This window comes from Festucalex cinctus, chromosome 13, assembly GCF_051991245.1.
Source record: "Festucalex cinctus isolate MCC-2025b chromosome 13, RoL_Fcin_1.0, whole genome shotgun sequence".
In the NCBI taxonomy this organism is placed as follows: Eukaryota; Metazoa; Chordata; class Actinopteri; order Syngnathiformes; family Syngnathidae; genus Festucalex; species Festucalex cinctus.
The window spans coordinates 12,242,102-12,267,025 of NC_135423.1; the positions used below are offsets into that span (position 1 = coordinate 12,242,102).

General features: G+C 38.7%; 1 protein-coding gene across 7 annotated transcripts in view; it reads left to right on the plus strand.

Annotated features, from left to right (window-relative positions):
- grik4 (glutamate receptor, ionotropic, kainate 4) overlaps window positions 1-24,924 on the plus strand; it is a 301,922-nt gene that overhangs the window by 122,359 nt on the left and 154,639 nt on the right. For 6 of the 7 annotated variants that reach the window (XR_013287896.1, XR_013287897.1, XM_077541047.1 and 3 more), the window contains one exon: window positions 8,923-9,056. Coding sequence is in view for 5 of the 7 variants with exons in the window: in XM_077541047.1 (XP_077397173.1) it covers window positions 8,975-9,056 (82 nt within the window). In the remaining 2 variants the exon portion in view is untranslated. Of the gene's footprint in view, window positions 1-1,585; window positions 1,774-8,922; window positions 9,057-24,924 lie in introns of those variants that run through there. The other variant, XM_077541048.1, reaches the window with a different exon arrangement.

The following is a 24,924-nucleotide window of genomic DNA, read 5'->3' on the forward strand; positions in this document are numbered from 1 at the left end:
ACGATATTGTCCTTATCGTGACATCCCTACTTATCTATGCTTAAAATTGTCTCTTAACCAATTTTCTTACTTTAATCTTTTCAAAGGACTGATCAAATTTTGATAGATTTTCACATAACAGAGATTGAAATAGAACCATTCATTATTTGGTTAAGTAATGGTATGAATTAACAAAATCATCCCCCCACTTTTTAGGAGACCTCATATTTGCAGTTCATGATGTGCTTACTGCTAATATCGGGAAAGTCAAGTATGGCGAATCGGGTCTTTCTAGGGAACTGAGCAGTGACAGATGGTTTCCATATGGAAACACTTCAAATTACCCTCGACCAACTTCATTGTTTCCTCTCCTGTTGTAACATTTCAAACACTGATGTTTTTCTCTCTCTTTGAACTCAAACATGAATCCAAACACGATACTTAGCACATGTATATTCATAGTGTGCGCAGCCTCTCATACCTTTTTGAATATAGTCATACACATCATTTATTGCCATCTACACGTCGCTTGATGCCACTTCCAGCTCAACAGTACATGAATAAATTCAAGTATACGACTTCTATTCTACTTGTGACGTGTATTTGGATCTGACTGTCAGATGTAATAACCCATTTGCAAGTGAATTACTTTGTGTTTGATGTTTGATTGGCAGTTGTAATGTTTGAATTGTGTGTAGTGTCGCTGTGGCAGGCAAGTCAAGCAGCTGTCGGACTACTGTCCTGTCAGTCAGATCCGCTTCATCCCGCCACGTTGAGACAGTGCAGATAAGCTCGTCTGACCTCTGATTGTATTGCGGCTGCCAAGGCTTCTTACGGAAACACTCGGAGAGTTGTTTGTTTGTGTGTGCCATCGTGCAAATGAAGCAAACTTGGGGTTTAGGATGTTCCTGTGATTTCTGCTGTTCCGATCTTCAAATCAAGTTAGCAAAAGTTAGATTAGATTATGATACTGTTTGTACAACATGTTACAAACACTTGGATTGTTTTTAAAACTTTGCTGAGAACACAATGATTACACTGCGCAACCAGTCTTGGTGATTTTATCTCCACTTTCTCTTTTGGAACGGAAACAAAGACAAAACAGTACAATAGCCAACATTTTGTTTCACAATCTGCTGCCTATTCAGTATTCAGGTCAGGCTCAAACTGAGAATGAAATACAACCCAGTACTTTATGATTGCCTGTCTCTACCTATTCATACCAAGTCAGAGCAAAGAAAATCTGTGGAATAGTTTCCTTCTTTTCACAACAATCTGGTCTGCGTGGTAAGACTTTATATTCTCATGAGGCTTTTGCCTCATTGATATCTAACTGTTCCTAAATGTCCCTTCGTATACATTGTTTACTCTTATTTTGCCTTCTTCGGGTAATATTAGTCTTGAAAACTAACAATAATTTTGATTCAACCTCTATGATAAGTCATTGATATTACAGACTGCATTGACTACCCTTAGCACAGTGATTACTCAACCTGAATAAGCAGCTGAAATGTATTTGTGCTTGGATTGATACTGATTACATCATCGTTATGTACAAGCTGTTTGTATGTTTCTTTGATTTCCCCTTCCTGTGGGTGAAAAAAAGCTTAGTCTGTAGTAGCTGCCAAGCTTATTATGAGTATTATCTGCAACATTTGAGGGAGGAATTTAAATTTAGGAAATCTCATCCTTCATGTTGCTGGCGTACTAAACGTGCACTCTTGGCATGAAGACATGCTGCATTGCTGACAACATGCCTCCTCCAGATCCATCCCCCATGAAGAATGAAGCAAGGTAAATCCTCTTGTGAGCATAATGAAATAAGCTGCAAGGAATTTCCGGTGCTCAATTACTTTTGGAAGAGACCCTTCATTTGAGGCTCTCCTTCTTGAAGTCCCGGGGGCAGCCTTTTTACAGCTGTTATTTGCAGAGATTTCCAACAAAAGGTCTGAGGAATTATTTGGATGTGTTGACAGTTCTCCTTGGGGTCTTTTTTTTTTTTTTTCAAATTACTCAGCAATGTAATGCAGGAACTTGCAGTTTTTGTTTTGTCTCGCACTGCCATTGTTGCACATCATATTCGTTCACATTGGCTGTCACACACAATGACTATAAATGAACTCATTTGGTAATGTAATGTAAAATAGAGCACAACACAAACACGCACATTGTGTAAAGAGCATTTTTTTAACTCATTTGCTCCCAATAACGTGTAAATACGTTTTTTTAAATGTTTTAAGTGTCCCAAAGACGTATTTATACGTTTTTTAAAAAAATAATACATTTTTTTATGCTAGAGCATACATAAGGCTTTGATGCAGCCTCTCAACTGCAAAGAACAGTTGCAAAAATGGTAGTTATTACACAATCGGCCAGCAGGTGGCAGCAGAGCAAAGGAGATCAACCAGGGCCATCTAGAAAAAAAGCTCAATTACTCACAATTTTAAATAGATTTGTGAAAACTGATGGAATTTAGCTCTCTTCTAATGCTAGTTGCTGCAAAACGGAAACAGATAGAAACATACTTTTTTTTTCCTGATGAAAGAAGAGACTTTAATCTTTCTTTTGATAGATTCCATGTTTTTATAGCAATAGGACACAATATTCTGTGGGTCTTGCAAAATCAGTCAAAATCTAGTAAAACAGCCGGGAGCGAACAGGATTGCTTCTGTGAAAATGGCTGGGAGTGAATGAGTTAAAAGGGTTACTTGACTCATTGAGCCATTTTCAGCAGTAAAAAGTTAATATTTTCCCCAGAATTTATTAGATAACGTCATTATTTTTCATGTACAATTAATACCTTTAAAAACTATTTTTTTAACTTAGTCGACTGAAGATGACATCACCTGTACTGAGGAAGTAGGTAACGACCAATCATGGTTCAGTTTGCTGACCGAACCCAGAAAACAGGTGAGCCATGATTGGTCGTTACCTACTTCCTCAGTACAGGTGATGTCATCTTCAGTTGACGAAGTTAAAAAAAAATAGTTTTTAAAGGTATTAATGGTACCGGTACATGAAAAATAATGAAGTTATCAAATTCATTTTGGACTTTTTACTGCTGAAAATAGCCCAATAAGTCAAGTATCCCTTTAAATAAAACTAGGAATAGAAAGTGCAGATACCCGTTTTTAAAAGTAGGGAAATAAATGAAATACATATACTTGAACCATCTCCGCCACTGCAGTGCAGAATTTGGAATTTAACGACTATTTTGGTAGTGAACACAAAATGTGTGACAGTTAAAAAGAAGACATTGATATTTTTCATCTTCAAACCCAAACTCACTCATTCACTCTCCTTGCTCTCCTCTGTCGTTTTGGCCACACCCCCCAACGTGTTCATCAAGGACACATCACAAAACATCAAATAACCTGTGAATAAAACCCAAAAAATAAATTTTAAAGCGCTTAGAGCACCATTTTTTTATTTTATTTTTTTTATTTTGAGTGGATGTCTGAGGGGGGCACGTTATGATTGGCTGCTTGCAGAATTGAGTAAATGAGCTGCCTCTTTGAAGTCAATTGCTTCCAAATAAATTTATTTTCTTTCTGTCCCGACACGAGCTAGACAAGATACTCTAAACACATTTTTGCGCTGATTATGCACCGATGTGTATTGTTCTATAAGTGCCAGTAGATACTAGTTGGCCCCAGGTACAACATGGTTAGCCCACAGGTTTGTTCTAGCAATATTTCTCCAGTAATGGGACACTGTGACTTACTAAGAAGAATTAAAACAGATGAAGAATGCCTGAATCTCAACAAGGGGCAGAGTTTTGTGAGGCTGATGAATGGTGATTTTTCGCTAGGGATGATCCAAGATCGCAAACACTTTTAATGCCCAAAAAATGTTTGGTTAAAAGTTTGATTGCTGAATTGAATTATGTTTGGTGAACGTCTTTGCAACCTTGAATAAATTCTGATGAAAAACATTCACTATGTTTGCAAACGTTCACAAACCTTCGCCGTTTAGCACACCCCTCTGATTTTGAAACTTTTTGTCATTTAAAAGGCAGAGTTGTGATGTTTTATGGTCACCGAGTGTCCGTCACACAGGATACACAGTGGATACTTTTTTGTGGTCATCCATCACGTGACGATAGCACAAGATGTGTCCTGTGATTAACCGCTGGCTCCATTCATCACACAGATTCCACTCGGAGTGGATTCGACCGCCACTGGACGTATATTGTCCTGACAAATTGGCGAGGGAAGAACGAGATATACGATCATGCTGCTCATAGTTTAGTGATTCACATCAGAACCACACAGCCTGTCTGCACTGTATATGCGAGCCGGCTCACACTACTGAGAAGAAAAGTCTTAACATGAACCGAATAACGAGATAATCATTTCGTGACACTCTTGAACTATTCCAAACTTTTTTTGTTCATCGCATCAAATCACAAACATTGGCCGACTGACTGCAAATGAGGGCGGTGTTTATATAGAGGGGAGCCTTTGATTTGTTTTGTCACAATGCTACAGGTGCAGTATATTACAAATTATGTCCGGTGAAAGTGGAGTTTAAAACAAAACACAAAAGTTTAGAGGAGGAAGAGTAATGCAGATAAAAAAAAAAAATGGCCTAAGACAACATGTCACGGTCTACTGCAGCTATAATCATCCTTAAAGATGCCCTCTCCTCGTAGTCTCATCTCCAATACTGTTTACAGCAGTAGTAACTTCACAGTTTAATCCATCCGAGACTGTTTTCATGCGGGTGCTGCTGTTTTCTTTAGCAAAGGCCTTCAGATGAGCTCAGCAATTAACTCTTTAATGACCTTGCGTGAACAATAGCATCTGTGTATAGAGATGATTAGTTACTACCTGTTTTTGTTACCTAATTGGAAAGACACTATTCGAGACACTGTTTATTTGTTTGAGGTGAATGACACACTCAGTGACTAATTAGGACACGGTGTCTATTTAAATCAACAGACCTTCTTCTGTCCATGATGTCACTTGGTTAGATTGACGACATCTGTAAGGTAGCAACTGAAGGTTGGACCATGCGGTGATGGTGATTTGTGTCTTCCGTGTCAATGTGTTAACTGCCAAAGTTGCGTGTCGGTCATCAGACTCCATCTATTCATCTTCATGGTCAACTACTGATACGTGAAGACTGCAGCTTCCGGATTTAAGATGGAAATCGCAATCGGTGGAAATTGCAATTGAATCACATTGCACATTAACTTCTATTGTAGCATGAAACATTCTTGAAGCTGTTCAAATTTCAGAATAATTCTGGATACAAGCTGGAAATAAGTGTAATTTGTTGTTACTGCTATTTCTATAGCTATATTATACTGTATTTATTGCTTTATGACAAATATGACTTTCCTGTTGGCATTTTGGGTTAATTTTCTGGACAGTAGCAGGCCTGGACTGGCCATGGAGCATACAGGGCAGATACCCAGTGGGCTGACAGTTATTTTCCTCTGTTTTACCCCAAGCATGTCTAGCAACATGTTTTTAGGTCTTGCTTGGCAGTAGTTTGCCTTTACAGAAAGTTTGATCAAATTCCACATTGTACAATCTTTTGGCCCTAATTACAGACTATTTTAAATGAAACAGTGATGCCACAAGGCAGGAATCTTTCAAGGTTATTGGCCACGTTGGTTGTCAAAAACATGTGTTTTAACCTTTTGTTCCTGGCATTTCCCTGCTGTTCCAAAGGCAAAACAGCTCTGATGAAAACAATGACTCATTTTGTTCCAGTTTTGACTGAAGTGTCTGCAACTTCACAGGTGTGACATTGTCCTTTGTGCATTTTCCTGATCACGCTGACACACTTTAGAAGCTTTTTTTTTTGTTTGTCCTGTCTGATTAGCATTACTGTATCACGCTGTCACCGTCACCTCACTGACCTTCCTCAACTGCTTTGAAATGACTTTCTTTGTTATGGAGCGTGAACACTGAAAGTGGAAGAACGTCTCTTGATCTGTGCTTAGAAGAAGCTAGTGCTCCTTCAGCACCTTGATAAAGTGATCATCTGAATAAGAAATCTGAGCCTTGGCTGATGGTGCAGTTTTTGTTTTTTTGTTCTTTTTTTTCAATCAAGTTTGCAGTGGATGCTTAAACATGAACAACCTTGATGTCTACGGGTTGAACAAAATTCTGAAATATTCTAGTGCTTCAATAATTCATCATTTTTTTTTATTTTTTTTTACTGTTTTGATCAACTTATTTTTACGTGTTTACCAGTGTTCAAATGCTGGTTAAAACGTTGTCTGTACAGTTAATAAAGGTTTTATGATGGTGGCAGATGGACTTGAATTAACTGATTAATTCAACATCCATTATTTTTTTATGCGTATTATTGTCAAGTCAGTGTCGTGGAACAGATTTATTTATTTATTTTCCAATGATCGGATCACTGAATAAACTGAGGCTGCATTTTGAAACACATTTAAAAGATTACTTTGTTGCGCAATAAATAAACTCATGAATATATGGATGTGGTTACACTACTCAGAAATTGTTGCAATTATTGCTTTGATTCATTGTTGTTGAGTGCATATCTTGTAATTTACAATGTATCACATACTCTGTAATCAACATTGCTTATGTAGTAAATTGAATGACACAAAACCCATTTTGTAATACACTAGACTGATTCCCTGTTTCTTACTTATAATTGAGCATTAAATTAAATATATCACATGTACATAATCAATTACTTAGTTGTTTTCAACTGTATATTTTTTTTGTTTGTTTTTGTCCTGTAGAGAGTCACAATAAGATCTCATCTGTATCAGCCAAATTACAGGCAATCATTTCCAACAATGTGGAACATTAAAATACACGCGTTGATAATCCAACACCTCTTTATGATGAAATTGCAATGATGCTCAGAGTGACCTTCATAAGCTTTCAAACACACAGGGACCCTTTTATGGTTTTGTTTGAATACAACAACCAAACAAATAGGGATTTATTTGCATTCTTTTTGTTATTGCTTCACATATCAAAACTGGTCCCCACTCTGTTATAGCGTGTATAAATAAGACCCCGTTTATTGTTGCTGACGTAAATGAGTCCGATAACAAGGGACTCGATGTCCTTGCCTTCCAAATGTGCCTCATTAGCTTCACATCTGACTGCCAACTTGTTTCACATCATTCGGCTTTGCAAATGCTGTTTTGAACTGTTTTGCTTTCCCAACTTTTATCTTTTAAGTTTTAACTTTTAAGTTGCCTTCAAGAGTACATTTGATTGTTCATAAATCATAAATAGTGGTGGAAGAAAGATCCGAATGACCCGCCGAGTTTTGTCAGATCTGAACAATCATTCGAATTTATTTATTTTTTTTTGCTTTGACAAAAAATAGAAATGTGAGCGTGAGAGAGCGAACACAACTGAACAATAAGAAGCAGTTTGGCAGATACTAGTGAACATTTTTTTTTTTTTTTTTTAAAACATGGGTTGTAGCTGATTATTACCGCTAATTACACATTGTGGATTTAAAACATTGGTCTCATGCTAGCTAAATGCTAACACATAATGGGGAAACGTCACAGATGGGATAAAAATATCATACCTTTAAGCAACAGATATCTTGAACACAATGAGGCAACACATAGCCAGATAATAAACAATACCTAATGACATATATTCTTTATCCTCTGTTAAGAATGGCTAATATTACTGCCCTCTTTATGAAGACCCTCCTCCATGTACAGTATCTGTATGTCTGTTATAGCGCCCCCATGTGGGCCACAACAAAAGGTTCAACACAATTGACGTTGAAATTAAGCTGTCATGTCTTAGATGTGATTGAGGACCCAAATGCAGGGAAGCAGGGCAAGGAGGCGAAGAATGCGGTCAAAAAGAATTTTAATAAGCAAAAACGAGGAGGCAAAAATTAGCTATAAACTAAAACAAAAACAACAAAGTCCAAAAGGGGTAAACCGAGACAAGCCGTGGAACAAAACCAGCAGCATGAAATGAGGAAAAGGACAATGAATCGACGGGGACAGTGGGGAGACAAGAGACTAAATACACACACACACACACACACACACACACACAAACACACTGACACAATTAGACACAGCTGGGGGAGACACAAGTGGCAGACGATGCTGATTGGTTGACACTTGAGGAAGGGCAAGCAAACACAGGTGGACATAACAATGCTTGACAAGACTAGGGGAGCACACAAGGACAACGACACAAAACACAGATCATGACTGAATTTAAAGAAACATGAGGACAAAATCAAATTAAACCAAAATTAAACCTGAGCCCTGACGAAAGTAACAAAATCAACCCAAAGCATGACAGAAGCAAAGAATGTTGCAAAAGCTGTTTTAGTTTTACATTCTATTCAACAGCCATTACTATAACAATAATAGAGTGCTATTTTTCATAATTTAAAACACATTACAAATACTTTTGGAGAGGCTGGACCGGATTGACATTTACAGTCATTTCAATGGGGAAAGATGATTTGAGTGTTACAAGCATGGCCATGAAATGAACTAAAGTCATATCTTAAGGCACTACTTTATCTGCAGGCTATGCTACAATGCCAGTATATTGGCGATCTCATGTTTGATGCATTTTAATCAACACAGTAGTATTGAGCTTTTAACAGAAAACCCCTAAAATGCTTCAGGTTACTCGTTTTCACTGTATGGAATTTGAGGTTTCCTACTGCTTTTGCAAACAGATAAATCGATTAAAATAAAGTTAAATGTCGTGCTGCAGCTCTCAGGTTGAGTTGGCAGGCGTTTTAGACTCTCACTAATAGCTTCCCAGCATGCAACAAGAGGCACACAGAGACGACAAATACATTTAGAAAAGGTTTGTGCCACGCAGCAGTTTGGAATTGAGCTTAACAGATGCTTAGCTTCCGGCAAGTTAATTGAAACGCCGTCAACCATCTCTCGACGTACCTGCTGTCTCTCACGTTGCTGTTCTTTGGTTGTTCCAGGTGGCTGTGACAGGGGCACCCCCGGCGCAGGACCCATGAGGAGTCATAGAAGATGCTCACAGCCTGGGCGCTTCTGCTCTTCTTAGCCATGTGGGTGACAAGCACCTCTGGTGGCCCGCTCTCCTTCAGAATAGGTATGTCCACAAGTCATAGAGTTACGGTTGTTGTTTTTTTTTTTTTATTTTGGAGGTAGTCACTATAGGTTAGCGCTTGCGTCTTCAGGTAATTTAGCAGTCTGGAAAACTACCAATTATTCCGATCTTACTTTTATATTAGCCAAATGGAAGGGAAGAGTCATGAGTATTACAGAGTGAATAAGCTAGCACTCAAGGCTATTGCCTTAGCGCAATGCTTACTCAGCATGAATAAACAGCTGCTAAGTATTTGTGCGCTGATTGATATGGTTTAGTCTCTTTATTGCTCCAAACTAACTCTGCCACTTTTCAGTTCTGAAAAGCAATTCCCATATTCACCTTGTTTTGTCTCACGCAATCCAATTTATTTGCTTCTGCACTCTGCTTTTGTTTGCGAGTCTTATTCCCAACAAGGGATGGGCATTGTTTTTAATTTTAATAAATTAACTAAACTAGTAAAGTACGTGGTATTGGCTAGCAACGGCAGAGGTGTTGTAGGTGGATTATTGGCTCCAATTTTCTCCACCAACTAGGTCCTCAAGAGGCGTCATTGTAAGAATAAACATTGTTAGTCAATAACTCCCGTGCCCGTTTTCCACCACACATTTGCTATTGATTCTTTTTCTTTATAAAAACAAGGTCCTATTTATTGTACATGTTCGTAGTTCCAAGCTGTGTCATGTCTTTTGATACTTTCCCGCTGGACTGCTATAAAGTGGAAAACAACCGCCCCAGATTGAGTTAACAGGAGCCGTCCTGTGAAAGAGGACAGTGGCAAAAGTTGTAAATATCCAATTCAGAGCAATCTTCAATTGGATGATGTAACAATGTATATCTAGGATTTTTCTAAACCAGTTTAAACAACATATATTATTATTTAAAGACCCTGTAAAGTGTTTTTTTTTTCCCGAAATATACTCAACAAAAATATAAACGCAACACTTTTGTTTTTGCTCCCAGTTTTTTATGAGATGAACTCAAATTTCTTCCACATACACAATATCACAATTTCTCTCAAATATTGTTCACAAACCAGTCTAAATCTGTGATAGTGAGCACCTCTCCTTTGCCGAGATAATAAGATGCTGATTAGACACCATGATCAGTGCACAGGTGTGCCTTAGACTGCCCACTATAAAAGGCTGCTCTGAAAGGTGCAGTTTTGTTATATTTGGGGGTATAAGTTTGTAGGTAACTAAAATAGGAAGGTTTTTGTGTGTCCTCTGCACACCTGAAGCACCAACTGAATTTTCCACGGTTTCATTTTCTGCTCCCCATAAGTTGTTTTCAGGTTAGAGGGGAGTACATTAATAATGTAAAATCCTTCTTACGATCCCCATGTGGATATTAAAAGTCTGTTGGAACATTAACTCAACCCATACATTAAACATGTAACTGTTTCTTGACTGGGAGCACTTCAGTGCACTTTCAATTGGACTTTGAAAAAAAGGTCTATCTTCTCAAATTAATTTCTCTTTTTTTTCTGAAAATGGGTTGCTTTGGGCTCTTTTTAAAATACCGGATGCATATTTTCTCAAGAAATCTCATCCAGTAATTATGAAAAGATGAAGTTCAAGTGAGGAAAAAGTCACAATTATTGAGGCAATGTGAATAACTGAATATACAGTAGATCATTATCTTTCTGCTCATAGTTAAAGAGAAGCAGGCCATTTTCCCCTCCAGTGCTCCAAACCGTGATCAGACTAAGTGTCACCATCGAGCAATGTCAACACGTCTTATTTTTGGATTTCTTTGGAGTTTTGCCGCTGCCATTCTCTTGTTTCAAGAGAACATGTTTTTGCTCATTCGCCATGACAACCCAAACAGCAGAGCTTGTTAACGTAGTTAGATGTGCCAACAAAACCGCAATCATGTTAGTCTTCCTTCATTACGAGTGTTCAAAATGTAACAGCCGATGTCCCCTGTGATCTTTAAAGCATCATCCGCCCAAATGCACAAACACACTGGTGGTTTATGTTTATCTGAGTTGCATTATTGATGGATAATTAGGCAGCGGGGAAGTTTTCCCGTCTCTTCTCATGTCATGTACACAGCTCGTGTCAAATGGTTGTGCGGCTGTGTGCCCTGAATATGAACACAACGCTAAGAAACACAAACACATTCAAACTAACACCAGCTCAAATTGTTGCCGTTTGCGCTCCAGGAGATGGTATTTAACATGACCGCCCCCTGAGTCGATCCTGCCTGCCTGGCATACTGTCATTGTCTGGCGTGCACTAAATGCAGCAGGGCCAAAAAGCAGCATTCCACCAATGCTACACATTCCCTCAGCAGGACCTGCCAGCCTCAAGTTCAATGCATCTTTGCTGTGCGTTTGGCACGGCGCATGTGAAAATGACATTTGTTTCGAAAATTAAATAGATGAGCATAGTAGTTGTACAAGAACATACCGTGTAATTTTGATGAACTGCCACTGTGTCACATCCAGGGCCACGGGATTCTCTGGAAAATGGCAGTAAGGAAGTGAAGAATAAACTAGTCAACATGCTGGTGTTCTATGCTTGGTCATAAGAAAAACAATATACTATTACAATGGAAATCAGGTGGTGAATCCCCATTTTGTTCTGATTTTGAAACAGCGAATATAATGGTGGTCCAAGATGGCCAGAGTACTCATCACCCTATGATGAGGCTGTCCTTTTGTTTGGAACGAACGTGTTAAAAAGCCAACAGAGTAAGAAAAACTTGATACTATTTCATGTTTGTGATTTACAAATAAGTCACGCTACCGGGGTAGTAGCTGTGGCTAACATTAGCTTATTAGCGCTAGTAGCACTAATGCTAGCACATTATTGCTAACATTGCTATTTTATTGAAGTTGGATTTACTATTTATTTATTTATTCACGGCCATGTTTGAGGTATGGTCAGCGACTCGGGTTGTGGGGAGGTATTAACTGAAGCTACATTCAAATCTTGTTAGCAGTATTAGCACCGACAACTCCCCATTTCACTGATGTCTGCAGTGATTGTCCATGATGTCATGTGACGTATGACGACTGAAGATTTTGGGTTACAATTTTACAACTTCAAGGTGGATTCTGCTTCTTCCACTGAATAAGTACAAATCAAATTAAGATATGATTACAAACAAATGTCCCATTAAAATAATTCCATTTTGCCTGAAAAACGACAAAAAACTAAATAGGATAATTTAGTGCGTAATATGATTACACAATTCCAAATCACCATCAGATGCTCGTAGTACTTGGATTTTCCAAATTAGTGAATAAAATGTCTTATTAGAGATAGCAAATTGATTCCTGCAAATTGTTTCCTTGTTGTTGTCTCTTTTTCACCAAGAAAAATGGCCCTTTATCAGTATTCAGTCATCATTAACATAGTGAATCTCCACATACACCGCAAGCACCCACTCTGCCTCATCCAGCATCAAATACGAGTATAAAAGCTTTTCATCTGGTATTAATCATTCAAATATTGCTTTCTAAACCTGCATGCACTTTTAGCCTTGCGTAATATCAATTTCAAGGAACATGTTCTTCCAAACGCATTCAAACTTCAACCTTTTATAATAAATTGAATAAGCTCCTGTGAAAGAAATGCATATTTAAAAACGCGCGTGTCAAATGATAACACTGAGAGCGGTATATTATTAGAGTATTTATTTCAGACGCATTAACCTGAGCATGACGCTTTATCGCTGTTGAAGGTGACCTCATCGTACAGCGCAGTAATTTGAGCTACAAGTGGTGGACTTTCTCTTAGGAAAGCATTTAGTTTTATGAAGTGGCATATAATCAAGATATTTAGCAATGCATTTGTGTATACTGTGTGTTGCTGATGTCTAATAAAACCCAGCACATAATAAGATTATGTCAATGTCCTAAATGTCCAATTTCAGTTACTCTTGCTTCCGTAATGATGAGGGAGAAAATGTAAATGTTGGCGTTTGGGTTTTAAATATGTATGTCACCAGTCCTGGAACTTTACTGACAAACTTGATACATAACCTCCACATCCTTAGCAAGACCGTATGAGTTTCAGCGTGTCCCTGTCCCATCATCGGTCGCCACAGTGAATTACTTGCATGATTTATCAATTTAATACATCTCTCTCTGATGATTCATTTAGGTGTGTCTCAATTTATAGCAGTGTAGGAAGTTAAAAGGCTGTTTCAGCCCAGCTGATGATATCATCAAAGCATTGCATTTTGCATTGAAATCAGCTTCATTATCCAAGGTTGTCGAGTCTGCCGACACTTGGACCATTGAGCACTGACAGTTTTCCCTTTCTTCTTGATGTGCGTTACCATACCAGTACATAAATTAAACGTGAATTGGGGAAGTGTGGTATAAAGTGGAAGTACTTTGCGTGTTTTGAAGGACGTTTTTGGCAGCGCATAGAAATTGGTTTACATTGAATGTTTGACTACAGTTTTAACGGTAAATGTAGGAGAGCGCGGATATGTAAAAAATTTATTTCATCCATTCATTCACCAAGTCACCTATTTGTGTATTTTTTTTCTAGTTACACTATTATTGGTTGAATTATTTACTAAGTTTGTGCTTTGATGCCATCTAGTGCCCGGAAACTATGTTGAAGTGAGAGGAGGAGCTTCGTTTATCCAGATTAAAAGCCAGGTAGTGCTTATGCCGTCTTTAGGCAGTTTTAAATAGTCATCAATTGTTTGCAAATATTTCGCAGTGCAGCACTTCAATACAGTATTTTAATTAGACAGTAACCATGTTTAAAAAAAACATTCAAACTGTATATAAGACTCCAAGTGTAATTCTATTCTGTGAGTGTCATAATGAGAAATAAATCCATCAATTTCACATTTCACTGTATACAAGGATTGAGTTATGCACAGGGGCAGCCGGGGAATGTTTGCGAACGGACTATTTTCACCACCACTGACATTTGTTGGAAAAACATTTTTCATGATTAAGTCCTCGGGGAAACATCGAGGGCCAGGCTGTCTCTATTTGTTAGCTTCACTCGCCCATTTATTCACAATCTTTCTCCGCCTCGACTTCTTGAGAGGCTTGTTGTCACACTAACAAAATGGGTCAGAGCACCTATCATATTCCCCGGCAGCATCCTTCAGCTCTCTTACCGATCCGGAGAACTCGAGGGACAGCTTAGAGATGTAAATCCTTCAGCGTGTCCTGTCCTGTGATCTCCTCCCACTTGCGGGAGGAGATCAGTGAAGCACGGGCAATTCTTAATACGCTACACATACCGTATATAGTTAGCGTACGCCTTGTGATGCGAAGATACAAAGCTGAAGATTAATTCATAATGGATTCAGTGATGACAGAACCCCATAGATGTACTGTGTACTGTACATTGTGAACATGTGCAATTGCCACAAAATAAGGCCACAGTTTATTCCCCTGCAGTCCACTTTCGCAAACTTTGTAAGCTACAAGCTGTACTTACTTAGTGAATTTGTTTAGTTACGTAACATATACATACGTAGGCTGCGCGTTAGAGCTAATTGTGATTAAAAAAAAACCCCCACTGAATCTCATTTCTTAGACTGTTAAGCAAATATTTATTCATACACATACATTTTCCGAGTTTATAAAAAAACTTGTTCGAAACTTCTTACTTTTGTGATGAAAAGTACTGATTTGAATCTCAATTACACTGTTTTGGCAATAGTTTTCAAATAAACAAAAATTATATAAATTTCACGCTTTATTTGACCAGATAATGTTGGTTTTTGAATTTATAAAACAAACCAAATAAAGTATTCCGATCAAACCACCCCCACTTCCGGTTTAGGCCACGCCTCCTCCTAATACAGATACAGTTAATTTAGATGGTTGAACAAATACAGATAGTGGTGTACTTGCTCATCCCTATTAAATAGTATGGAAAATACTGTAGGTGAATGTGTTGAATCTCTCCAATGTTTAACCTCATCAAGAAAAATCACTGTCAGCGCCCTACCTCCCCGTACAGAAATACGGGGGCATGCACATATTCATTGTGAGTGAAAGCTTCCACTGTGCACAATAAACGCATCCACCACAAGAGCTAAAACCTGAAGCAAGGTAAACAAAACTACCAGCTTTGTTTAGATATTATTTCTTAAGAAGCGGTTGCAAAGCACCCCGCAGCAGCGACTGCACACTCGTCAGACAAAAGGCAAGCAAATCCTTTTCTTCCTGCTTTGCTTTCCTTTTCTCCACACACTTTGGGAGCACTTGTTCAAGGATTTTTGGTGGGCTGTATTCAATTTGCTCCATTTTCTGCACTGCGAAAGCTGTGCCTATGCTATGTTTGCACACGTTCCCAAAGTTAACATCAGTGGAGCTTTGTGGGTGGTTGAGACTTTGTCTTGTGATAGATGTACATATGAAGGTAAAGCCTGGTGAGACCGATGCACAGATTCACATTTGAGGTCTTGCTATGTTCATATCCTGTTTGCCTTGCGTACTGCCCCATCCCATGACAAGCACAACGCGATCCTGAAAACAGAAAAGTAACATATACATCCCTGTAGTAATGCCAGTGGGTCACTGTTGTTGGAGTTCCGAACTTTCCCCCCTTTTTTTATTTTTCCATGATCCCCCTGACAGACCACTGCATTGTATTTACATCAGGTACTTGTTAACAAATAAATAAATATTCTCAGGACGGGTTACCAAGGTTGTGTCAAGAGACGCGTGTTATTTTATGCAGCACACAAAGTCCACATGTGCCTGGAGGTACGAACGCATGCAGCGAGGGTTATTGAAATTGAAATCTGGAGGTACCGATATGAGTGATACTGCTCTGCCAATACCCAAAAGTCAGCAGCAGCAGTTGCGGCAAATAGTCAATTTCTCAATTGAGCCGTATCAACACTTATAGTGGCTTATTAAGGCCAAAAACAGACGAATCATTGCGTCCTTGCCGCTAGCTCATTTTGTGTTTATACGGTCACTTATTTTGCAGCTAACAATACTTAGAACTGTTTCGAAAAGAAAATAATGAAAAAGGGGATTTTATGCAGTGCACTGATGCAAAATGTTATTTTATTTTTTTGTGAGACCAACTCCTCTAAGAAAGGGCGGGAGAAAATATTGGCGGCATAAAGATCGCTAGCCCATATATTAGTAAGGCTGTTACTAATTAATCTTTTTAGAATCGATTAGTCAGGTGATCAGGATCAAGTGTCTCTCGTGGCCGTTTCGGCTGCTCCGATGGTCTGCAGTGGACGCGATTACTTATAAAAGAAATAATATAAATAAAATATCCAGCCGCGATTGTCGTATTGGACTGCTCTTTATTTTTTGCTCATTTCCTCATATAATCATGTCACTCACTGCTGCTGTATTAAGAGACACCGGCAGCAAACTACATTATGCTAAGCTAAGTTAGCTGGAGAAACTTTTACATAGACCGAGATACATTTATCAAGTTAATTGAAGACACTTTTCTCCCGTAAAGTTGGAATGGGACATATTGTGATGGGGATTAAGATCATTTAGTTCTAATTTACTTAAAATAGGGTGAGCATATTTTTGTTCCTTCACTATTTTGCATTTCACTTGTCGCGGATTCACTTTATCGTAGATTTGTATTTGGGTCCAAAATTCCTATATTACACCTTTTATCTTGAGTTGTACCTCGCTATAGCGCAGATTTTACATAATTCCATAAAACCTTCTTTTTTTCTTTCTTTTTTTTTTTAAATCTGCTTTTGGTTTGAAGATGATTCTAACTTGTTATATTTTGTTTAGGTCCATAGAAAGGAAAGAAACAAATATATGGAAACACTATAAAACAATTGTTGTTGTTGGGTTTTTCCAATGTTTTTCCCGAGCTAGCCACTAAAATTGTTTAAGCAGGAATGAATGAATGATAAATCTACAATACTTTTTGTACATTTAAGTACAAATCAGCTGATAAAGAATATGTGTCGTGTGAAATAGAAACATTTTGACATCCCGGGTGTCGTTGCTCTTTATTTGAAATGCTATAATTTTCCTAAATTGGCCACTATTTCAAAAAGGGTTGTGTTGAACTGTGACACTTCCACTTTACTTGACTTTACAATAGTGGGTTCTGTCAAGAGTGGGACAATTTCCACATAGAGGTACCATGCATGAGGGAGTGTTTATAATAAATTTAAAGGGTTGGGTGGAGTGTAGCAGTGTCTCAAGGTGAAAAACCCTTAAGGGCGAAGCAAACGTTTTTATTCTTATTGGTCGCAATGACACAGAGGAGCAATGTTATGCAATTATGCACACTACTTGGCTGCTGAGTTTACCACATTAATTATTCAGGAAATTGGATAACGTCACAGTCAACAACCATGTGCGCTGTTAGTTTTTCAATACACACCCAACACAAAATGCACCTTGGTGAATGAATGTTTCCTCATGTGCTTTGTTCAAACTGAATTGAAATTCATGTTTGCTCATTTACCCGGAAGTCCTTTGAGTGCCTTAAAATAAAGTCATTGGAACTTTTCCCCGACCTTCTTACTTGAAAACACTGGTAGTTTAATTATTAACATAGTAATTACAATGGATGTTTACTACACACCGAGACGGGCTTAGTGAATTTAAAAGTGCAATCTTAACGAGTACAACAGCTCCAGTATTGGTTTTCTCATCAACCCCATGGCGGTGCAGAGCGAATTTTTGTCTATTGGAACAATTTATTCCAGACCTAGATGCTTTTCCATATGGACCAGAGTGTAATATTCCATTATTTTTGACAAACTGGAATTTAACCAGCTCAACAGTAATGCAGTTGGTAATTACAGTAATAAATCTATGCACACAGGAAGTGTAAAGACCAATCAAACGTGATAATCAATCACATTGTGTATTCATTCAGAGCATGCAAGTGTAGTTTGTAAAGTTGATGTTTTTTCTAGTCAAAATATGTTCACATAGCTCAAAACGCTCACAGGAAAAAAAAATGTTTGAATGCATGCTGGGTATTCTTGGAGTTGACAGTGGAGTAGATGGGTGGAATGCCGCCGGCTGTGTTTAGAAAACTCTTCATCCATCGTGATAACATTTTGTGATGGCACAGTAGAGGAAACCGTTCCATGCAATCACATGCAATCGTGTTAAGACAAAACTTTGTGTGGTTTTCTTCCCAAGACAGTTGGAGCTGCCGCTTTAAAGAGTCTGCAAGTTGTAACTTATGACAGTATAAACCTGCAATGCACACCTGTGTATCTTAAAGCCTAGGGACTCCTTTTAGGAGCGATATTCCACCATTGCTTTTGGTATTACCAATTTGGTTGTTCTTAGGCGGCACTGAGGAACTTTTATCAGATATTTTCGAGCACATATCTATCGTTCCAAATCCGCCACCCTCTTTGTACTCATCGATCTTAGACCTGAAAGCAGGAAAGTTTATATTCAGCTGGGTAAATAGCTTGAAAGTCATACTTCTGCTTAAAGTTATGACACCAGACCGCAGTATATAAACTAGCAGATAATTACTTGCCAACTGCATATTTGTCGAGACTGCAAGTAAAGATTTGCTTCCATCGCGGCAGTACCACAATGGTTATTATATTAATCCATGCGTCCCTTCTATAGCGCTTGTCCTCATTAGAGGCGTTTGTGAGCTGCTGGATTCTATTACAGTTAACTTGTAGTTTGGCAAACACAAGCAAATTGCCTGAGGCCCCAGGATTTCCAGGGGCCGCAAATGTCCCCTACAAACAAATACCTTTTTTTCTTTTTTCTTTTTTTTTTCTTCATTATTTTTATTATTTAATCCATTCCGACTGTTTCGAGCATTGTGAGGAAAATTAAATGTAGGTGGAGTAGCCTACCCGCAAAAAAAACAAACTCACACAAGCACAAGATAATGAGGAAACTTGAGTCCAGGAGGACTTGAGCGAAGATTCGAACCCATTGTCCTCTCAACTGTGAGGCAGATGTGCCAACCACTGTCTACAATGCTGCTTATGAAGTCAAATATCATTTAAAGCCACCAACAAACACACTACTACTCTGGCAGTTACTCTGACTCATTTTGACATCATCTTCTCTTATTGTAGCGCTTTGTTTTCATCGTTTTGATTTACTATGTTGGCTGTCTTACAAAACATAAAACACCATGAAGTACTTTTTCCACATAATTCTCCCTCCCTTTCACATAAGCTACGTGGGCTTCAATTACAAGCAATTCCTGAGCCCCTTTTTGCATCAAGGAATAAACTAAGTGGGACATTTCCCAGTTTATTTTTATTCAGTTCACATTTGCACCTTCCAACGCCGAATCTTCCAAGGCAAGGACATCAATTTCCTCCTAGCCTTCTCAAGCTGTTGTGCTTGGGAGCTTCCCTTTCCTCATCCATTACGCTCCACGTGCCGCGGACAGCACTGCTTTTAAGGGGAATTAGAGGGGAAGATTTGATTAGTGGTTATTCATGCCAAGGAAACACTTTTTATAATCATGTTCCCATTCTTCACTTTTTCAATATGTAGTGTCAAAATGTGTGCATTGCTGCTTTACTTGAAAATACAAAAACAGTGGTAGAGAAATATATATATATATATATATATATATATATATATATATATATTAGGGATGGGCGAGTACCGATACCAGCCTTTTTCCAAGTACTCGAGTACTCATGACGCAGACGAGTACAAGCGGCCGATGGCAGAGGGGGAAGACGTTAAGTGAGTCCTCCTTGCCTGTAACTGGCGCTAGCTTGCAGCAGTTTTTCACCAAAACTTCATCGGTTTGGAAATACTTCAAAATTGTGAATCTTAAACTAAAAGAGCATTTTTGTGTTTAGTTTTGAGCGTTAAGACTATTGAAGAGTGTGACTGTGCTGTTTTTTTATTTTTTATTTTTTTTTATTTATTTTTTTTGTCAATGTACTACTGGTATCGGCAGTTGGTATCGGTGAGTACTGAGGGTCTGAGTATCGATATTGGTTTCGGTCTGAAAAAAAGTGGTATTGAACATCCCTAACATGTATTTATTCAAGTGCAACAATTGAGAACATATTTTCATTTGCAATGCAAATTTGGCAGCAGACAGGTATAGAATCAGACACCCTTGTTGTGAAATTTGAATTTTATTTTATTTTTTTTTCTCAGTGCAAGTTGAGCAAAAGGTATTGAAGCATTCAACAGGTAGACATTCAAAACTTTGAAGGAAGGAAGGTTATGTAATGTTATGTTCACATTTAAAGGTTACACATTCATTCCCTGAAATTTCACCTGAAAGCAAAGTATCCCTACATTTTTGTGAGTCGTGCAGAAGTATATACACTGAATCGGCCTACTATTTTGTTCATAGAGGTTTTTATGGCGCCGACAGTTTTACCTCTTCAATGAATTACTCCAAGTATAATTGATCTCAATGGAAGATTGTGTTGAAAGTCAAGGCAATACTGTACTCTGCGTTGCATCCCGTGGAGTGTCGTTAGCTTTTTATCACCTATCTGCGGAAACTGCTTTTGTTGAGTGGGTTTTGATCAGGGTAGTAAAACACAACATTATTTGCCAATTACACAAGCATTCATATGACTAGCCTTTACCATCAACCGGCAGAGTTTTTCCTTCTTTTCTGGGATAATTAAAAGCAGTCCGACTAGACTGGAATTTAATGAAGCAAGAGTTTTACTTGTTGATGTTGCTATGTTAATCATTTTAATTAGACCAAACAAAATAATAACAAGCAGAGACACGGTCATGGAGACATCACAAATCACACACATCACAAATGCAGAGGACAAGAGCAGCCAGAGAACCGTGTCATGTCCGTCACAACTGAAAACATCTTTAGTAGCTAAAATTAGAACGTTGCAGATTTGTGACTTGGTTCACGGCAGATGTTTGTTTTTGTTAACCTCTCGTCTTTGCTTGACATCTGTCTCACAAGGCTGTGAGACACAATTTTGATTTTATATCTATTTGTGGATTTAGCGACGCCTATTTCTCTTTAGCTCAGGTCCTTGTCACTATGTGTCAACAACAACAACGGTGTGAAGATATTTCGGGCAGTGGAGTCACAAGCTATGATTTCAAGGGGGGTAGATGGTGACAGAACATTAAATTAGCATCATTCACAAACTACTGATGAAAAATGTTTCCATTTAAATTCCACATGCATGAGCAATATAACATACGCTCACTCATGTCCTCATACCAGACCTTCTCTTTTAACACATGAATGCGTCAACACCTCTTCCATTACAATACATCTGCGATAATGGCACCCACTCAGGACTTTGAGTCATGAGATCCCCCACAACCCCGGTTGTTGCCAGGTTTCTTTGACATTACATTTGGTTCGTACAGTCATCAACAGGCGTCATACTTGCCTTCAGCGCCATCGCTGGTAACACGCCTGCACATACATGCGCTTTTTGTTCCCACCCACTTGCGACGGTGTTGAATGTGCACTTTTCTATCCGCATATCTCTAGCATTGCCTGCCGCTTTTGTTCCTATGTTATTGCAATGTGGTGTTGGGTAATTTATCAGGGCCCTCACAAGGATACAGCGGGTGGCAAAAATATGCAGTAACTACGCCTTTGAGCGGTATATAGTTATCCCCTCATTATTTTAAGATTAATTTATGTAAATAGTTCACATTACATTGTATTCACACTTGAACTTAAAGAATAACCCTTTGAATGCAGACTAGCATGAGACTTTTCCTTATTGTTTACTTTTGGCAGATCCAAAGAATTAATCATCTTGTGTTTTGTGTCTTCAGTATTTCATATTATTTTTTTCAAATTATCTGTTTGAAACCATACTGGAGATTAAAAACATTGTTTCTCATATTTTGAGATTTAAATACAGTAGATTTGACCACATTCAAAAGTCAGTTATATCACCTGAGCTGATCTGATAATTCTGTTTTACAAATTTTCTACAACAGCAACTGTTAACTCATTCACTCCCAGCCATTTTCACAGAAGCAGCCCCGTTCGCTCCCGGCTGTTTTACTGGATTTTGACTGATTTTGCAAAGCCCACAGAATATTGTGTTCTATTGCTATAAAACATGGAACCTATCAAAAGAAAGATTAAAGTCTCTTCTTTCATCAGGAAAAAAGTAAGTTTCTATCTGTTTCCGTTTTGCAGCAATTAGCATTAGAAGAGAGCTAAGTTTCATCGGTTTTCACAAATCTATTCAAAATTGTAAGTAATTGAGCTTTTTTTCCGACATGGCCCTGGTTGATCTCCTTTGCTCTACAGCCACCTGCTGGCCGTTTGTGTAATAACCACCATTTCTGCAACCGTTCTTTGCACTTGAGAGGCTGCATCACAGCCTTCTGTACGCTCTAGCATAAAAAAAACAAAAACAAAAAAACGTATAAATACGTCTTTGGGAGACTTAGAACATTAAAAAAAACGTATTTACACGTTATTGGGAGCAAATTAGTTAAGTACCATAAACAATCCAAGGATGCCTGATGGGATACATTCTGGTTAAATTCGATCATGCCTTGTTTTACATTGGTTGAAACCTGAAGAGACAGAATTAAATGCTGAATATGGAACACAGACTTCAGCTTTCGATTGCTTCTGGGTTTGAATCAAACTGTTTCCTGTTTTTATTTAAGTGTGAACCAGGTGGCCCGTAGGTTTGCTTTTCATGTTTGCTTTTCATGTTTGCTATTAGTTCAAGAGTATCGAACAGCTTATTTAGATGTGAGTGTTGGCAAGCAATCTTACTTTTATGGTTTGAACACCTGGGTTTGACAGACAGGCTTTTCATAGGATGGCGCCCGGACAAAACGCCTGGGGGCTCGCGAGCCGAGTCTGCCTCGAGAGAATGGGCCCTCGAGGCAGACAGCCTGAGGGCTTGAGAGTGTACACCGTGAGAATGAGTGCCAAGAGACAAGGTTGTGTTTAAAGGTCAGAGCCAACCAATTATAGTCTGTTGGTAAACACAGTTACAACTACCGTTTTGATATTTCATCTAATTTGACTAAACAGGCATTGTGGTATTGTAGTCATTCACAAACTAAAAACCATATTCCGCTGAAAAGATTTTGGCCTCTGAGGCATAATTCTCAGAATGTCCTGTCTCGCAAGATCTGGTAATTCTCGCAAAAACTTATGAAATATACTCGCAAGCGGTTTGTTTATGAAAGATGGATTCCCTGAGTTGTTACGATTTACTTTAAAGACATCTCACTTGTATGCGCGCTTACAAACTCGTGTATGTGCGGATGGATAGAAACATAGAACAGATTTAAACAATGTGTGCCGCATGTCGCGCAATTCCTGTGGTGAACGGCCATTTCTCATGCCACAATAATGTTTTCTGCATGTAGAAAGCGGAAGCCTTGGCTCCAGAGCTAAATCGCGTTGTGGTTACAAAGACTTGTTATCCCCTCAGGAGGCAGTTCCGACACAAAAGCGAACAGCTATTGTCCCTTTACTTCCTATCACACACACACATGGCCAGAGGTTGTGGGTTCAATCCCATTGCATTGTGACCATGTTGAAGTATCCTCTAGCAATACACTGAAGCCCCAATTGCTCCTGATACTGCGTCATCAGTGGTTGAATGGGTAGTCAAAAATGTAAAGCGCTTTGAGGGCCTTGTAAGGTGGTAAAGCGCTATCTAAATGAAGTGCCATTTACTACTGCACTGTAGATCTCCAGTGGCCGAGTTTTGTGCAACAACCCTACATATGCTCTGAGTAGTAAGCAGCACAAGCCCAGATCCACACAGGATAACAGTGGAGAGGGTGTTGGGGAAGTGTGTGTATTTAATTGCTGACATTGTGAACACCATTGATAAGATAAGCACAGACGTAATTAAGCACACATTTAGGACTTCCTATCTAAGACATCACGGTAGTCTTTTAACCATGTATAGACAAGATGGTTATTTCCCTGTGCGGCCAGCTGTGTTATTAACTGCACTGAATTATTTGACAGGTGTGTGTGTATCAGCGTTGTGTATGTGTTGCGTACATCTTTCCTCATAGTGCTCTATTTTGAAAATGCTATATAAATAAAGATGAGTTTTTGTGTATGCTCTGTCACCTGCCTTCTAAATATACAGGATGAGTCGACGGGTGTCCTATTTGTAAGTCCAGTCCTCTGCAGCCCCTTTATCACTCAACCTTAACCTGCTTTTGACATCACGGTAGGAACTCCCATGAGAATATCCAATTCCATACGTTGAACATTAGAATCAGGGGTGTGTAAAGTGAAAGGCTCAGTTGTTCACAAGCAACAATGGGGTGAGGTTTGTTTGTCAAAGTATAGTTGCAATGAATTGACAGATTTCATCATCTACAGTTCATCGTATCAAGAGATTCAGAAAATCTGAACGAGTCTCCGCACATTGAAAACCATTTGTCATTACATCTCCAAATACAACTAAAAACACTTGCATACAGTGCAAAAGCCGGATCAACAACACCCACAAATGTCACGGGCTTCTCTAGGCCAACAATTCACAAAAATCTGTGACATCGCCTGGTCTAAGTCAAAGAGCAACTCCAAGGAACCTCATTACAGGAGAAAAAGGAAGAAGCCTTGGAATGGGATCTCAGATAGAGGCGGAGGAGAAGCGGCATTAAAACGGACCACAATTCAGATGTTCTCCTATGTAGTTGTTAGTGTTTGTCTAGTTCCTATGCGGACAATGCGGTGCGGTTAAAGTTTCTGGGTTTCCTATTCTGAAATGGAAATACTGCAGTGAGCCAAGCAGATACTGTGTAGTACAAACAGTATTGTACTGGGCAGTATGTCGATTAACCCTATTTTTAGTGCTAACACTGGTTAAAGACAGTATGGGCTGCCTTGATTATGATGACCCTTGGATGCAGGCAAACACTGGCACACTAATTGTTATTGATTGCTTGGTTGCTCTCCGTGGACGTTAATTGAGCACGGCTGTGGGAACTTTGGCTCCCCTTGGATAC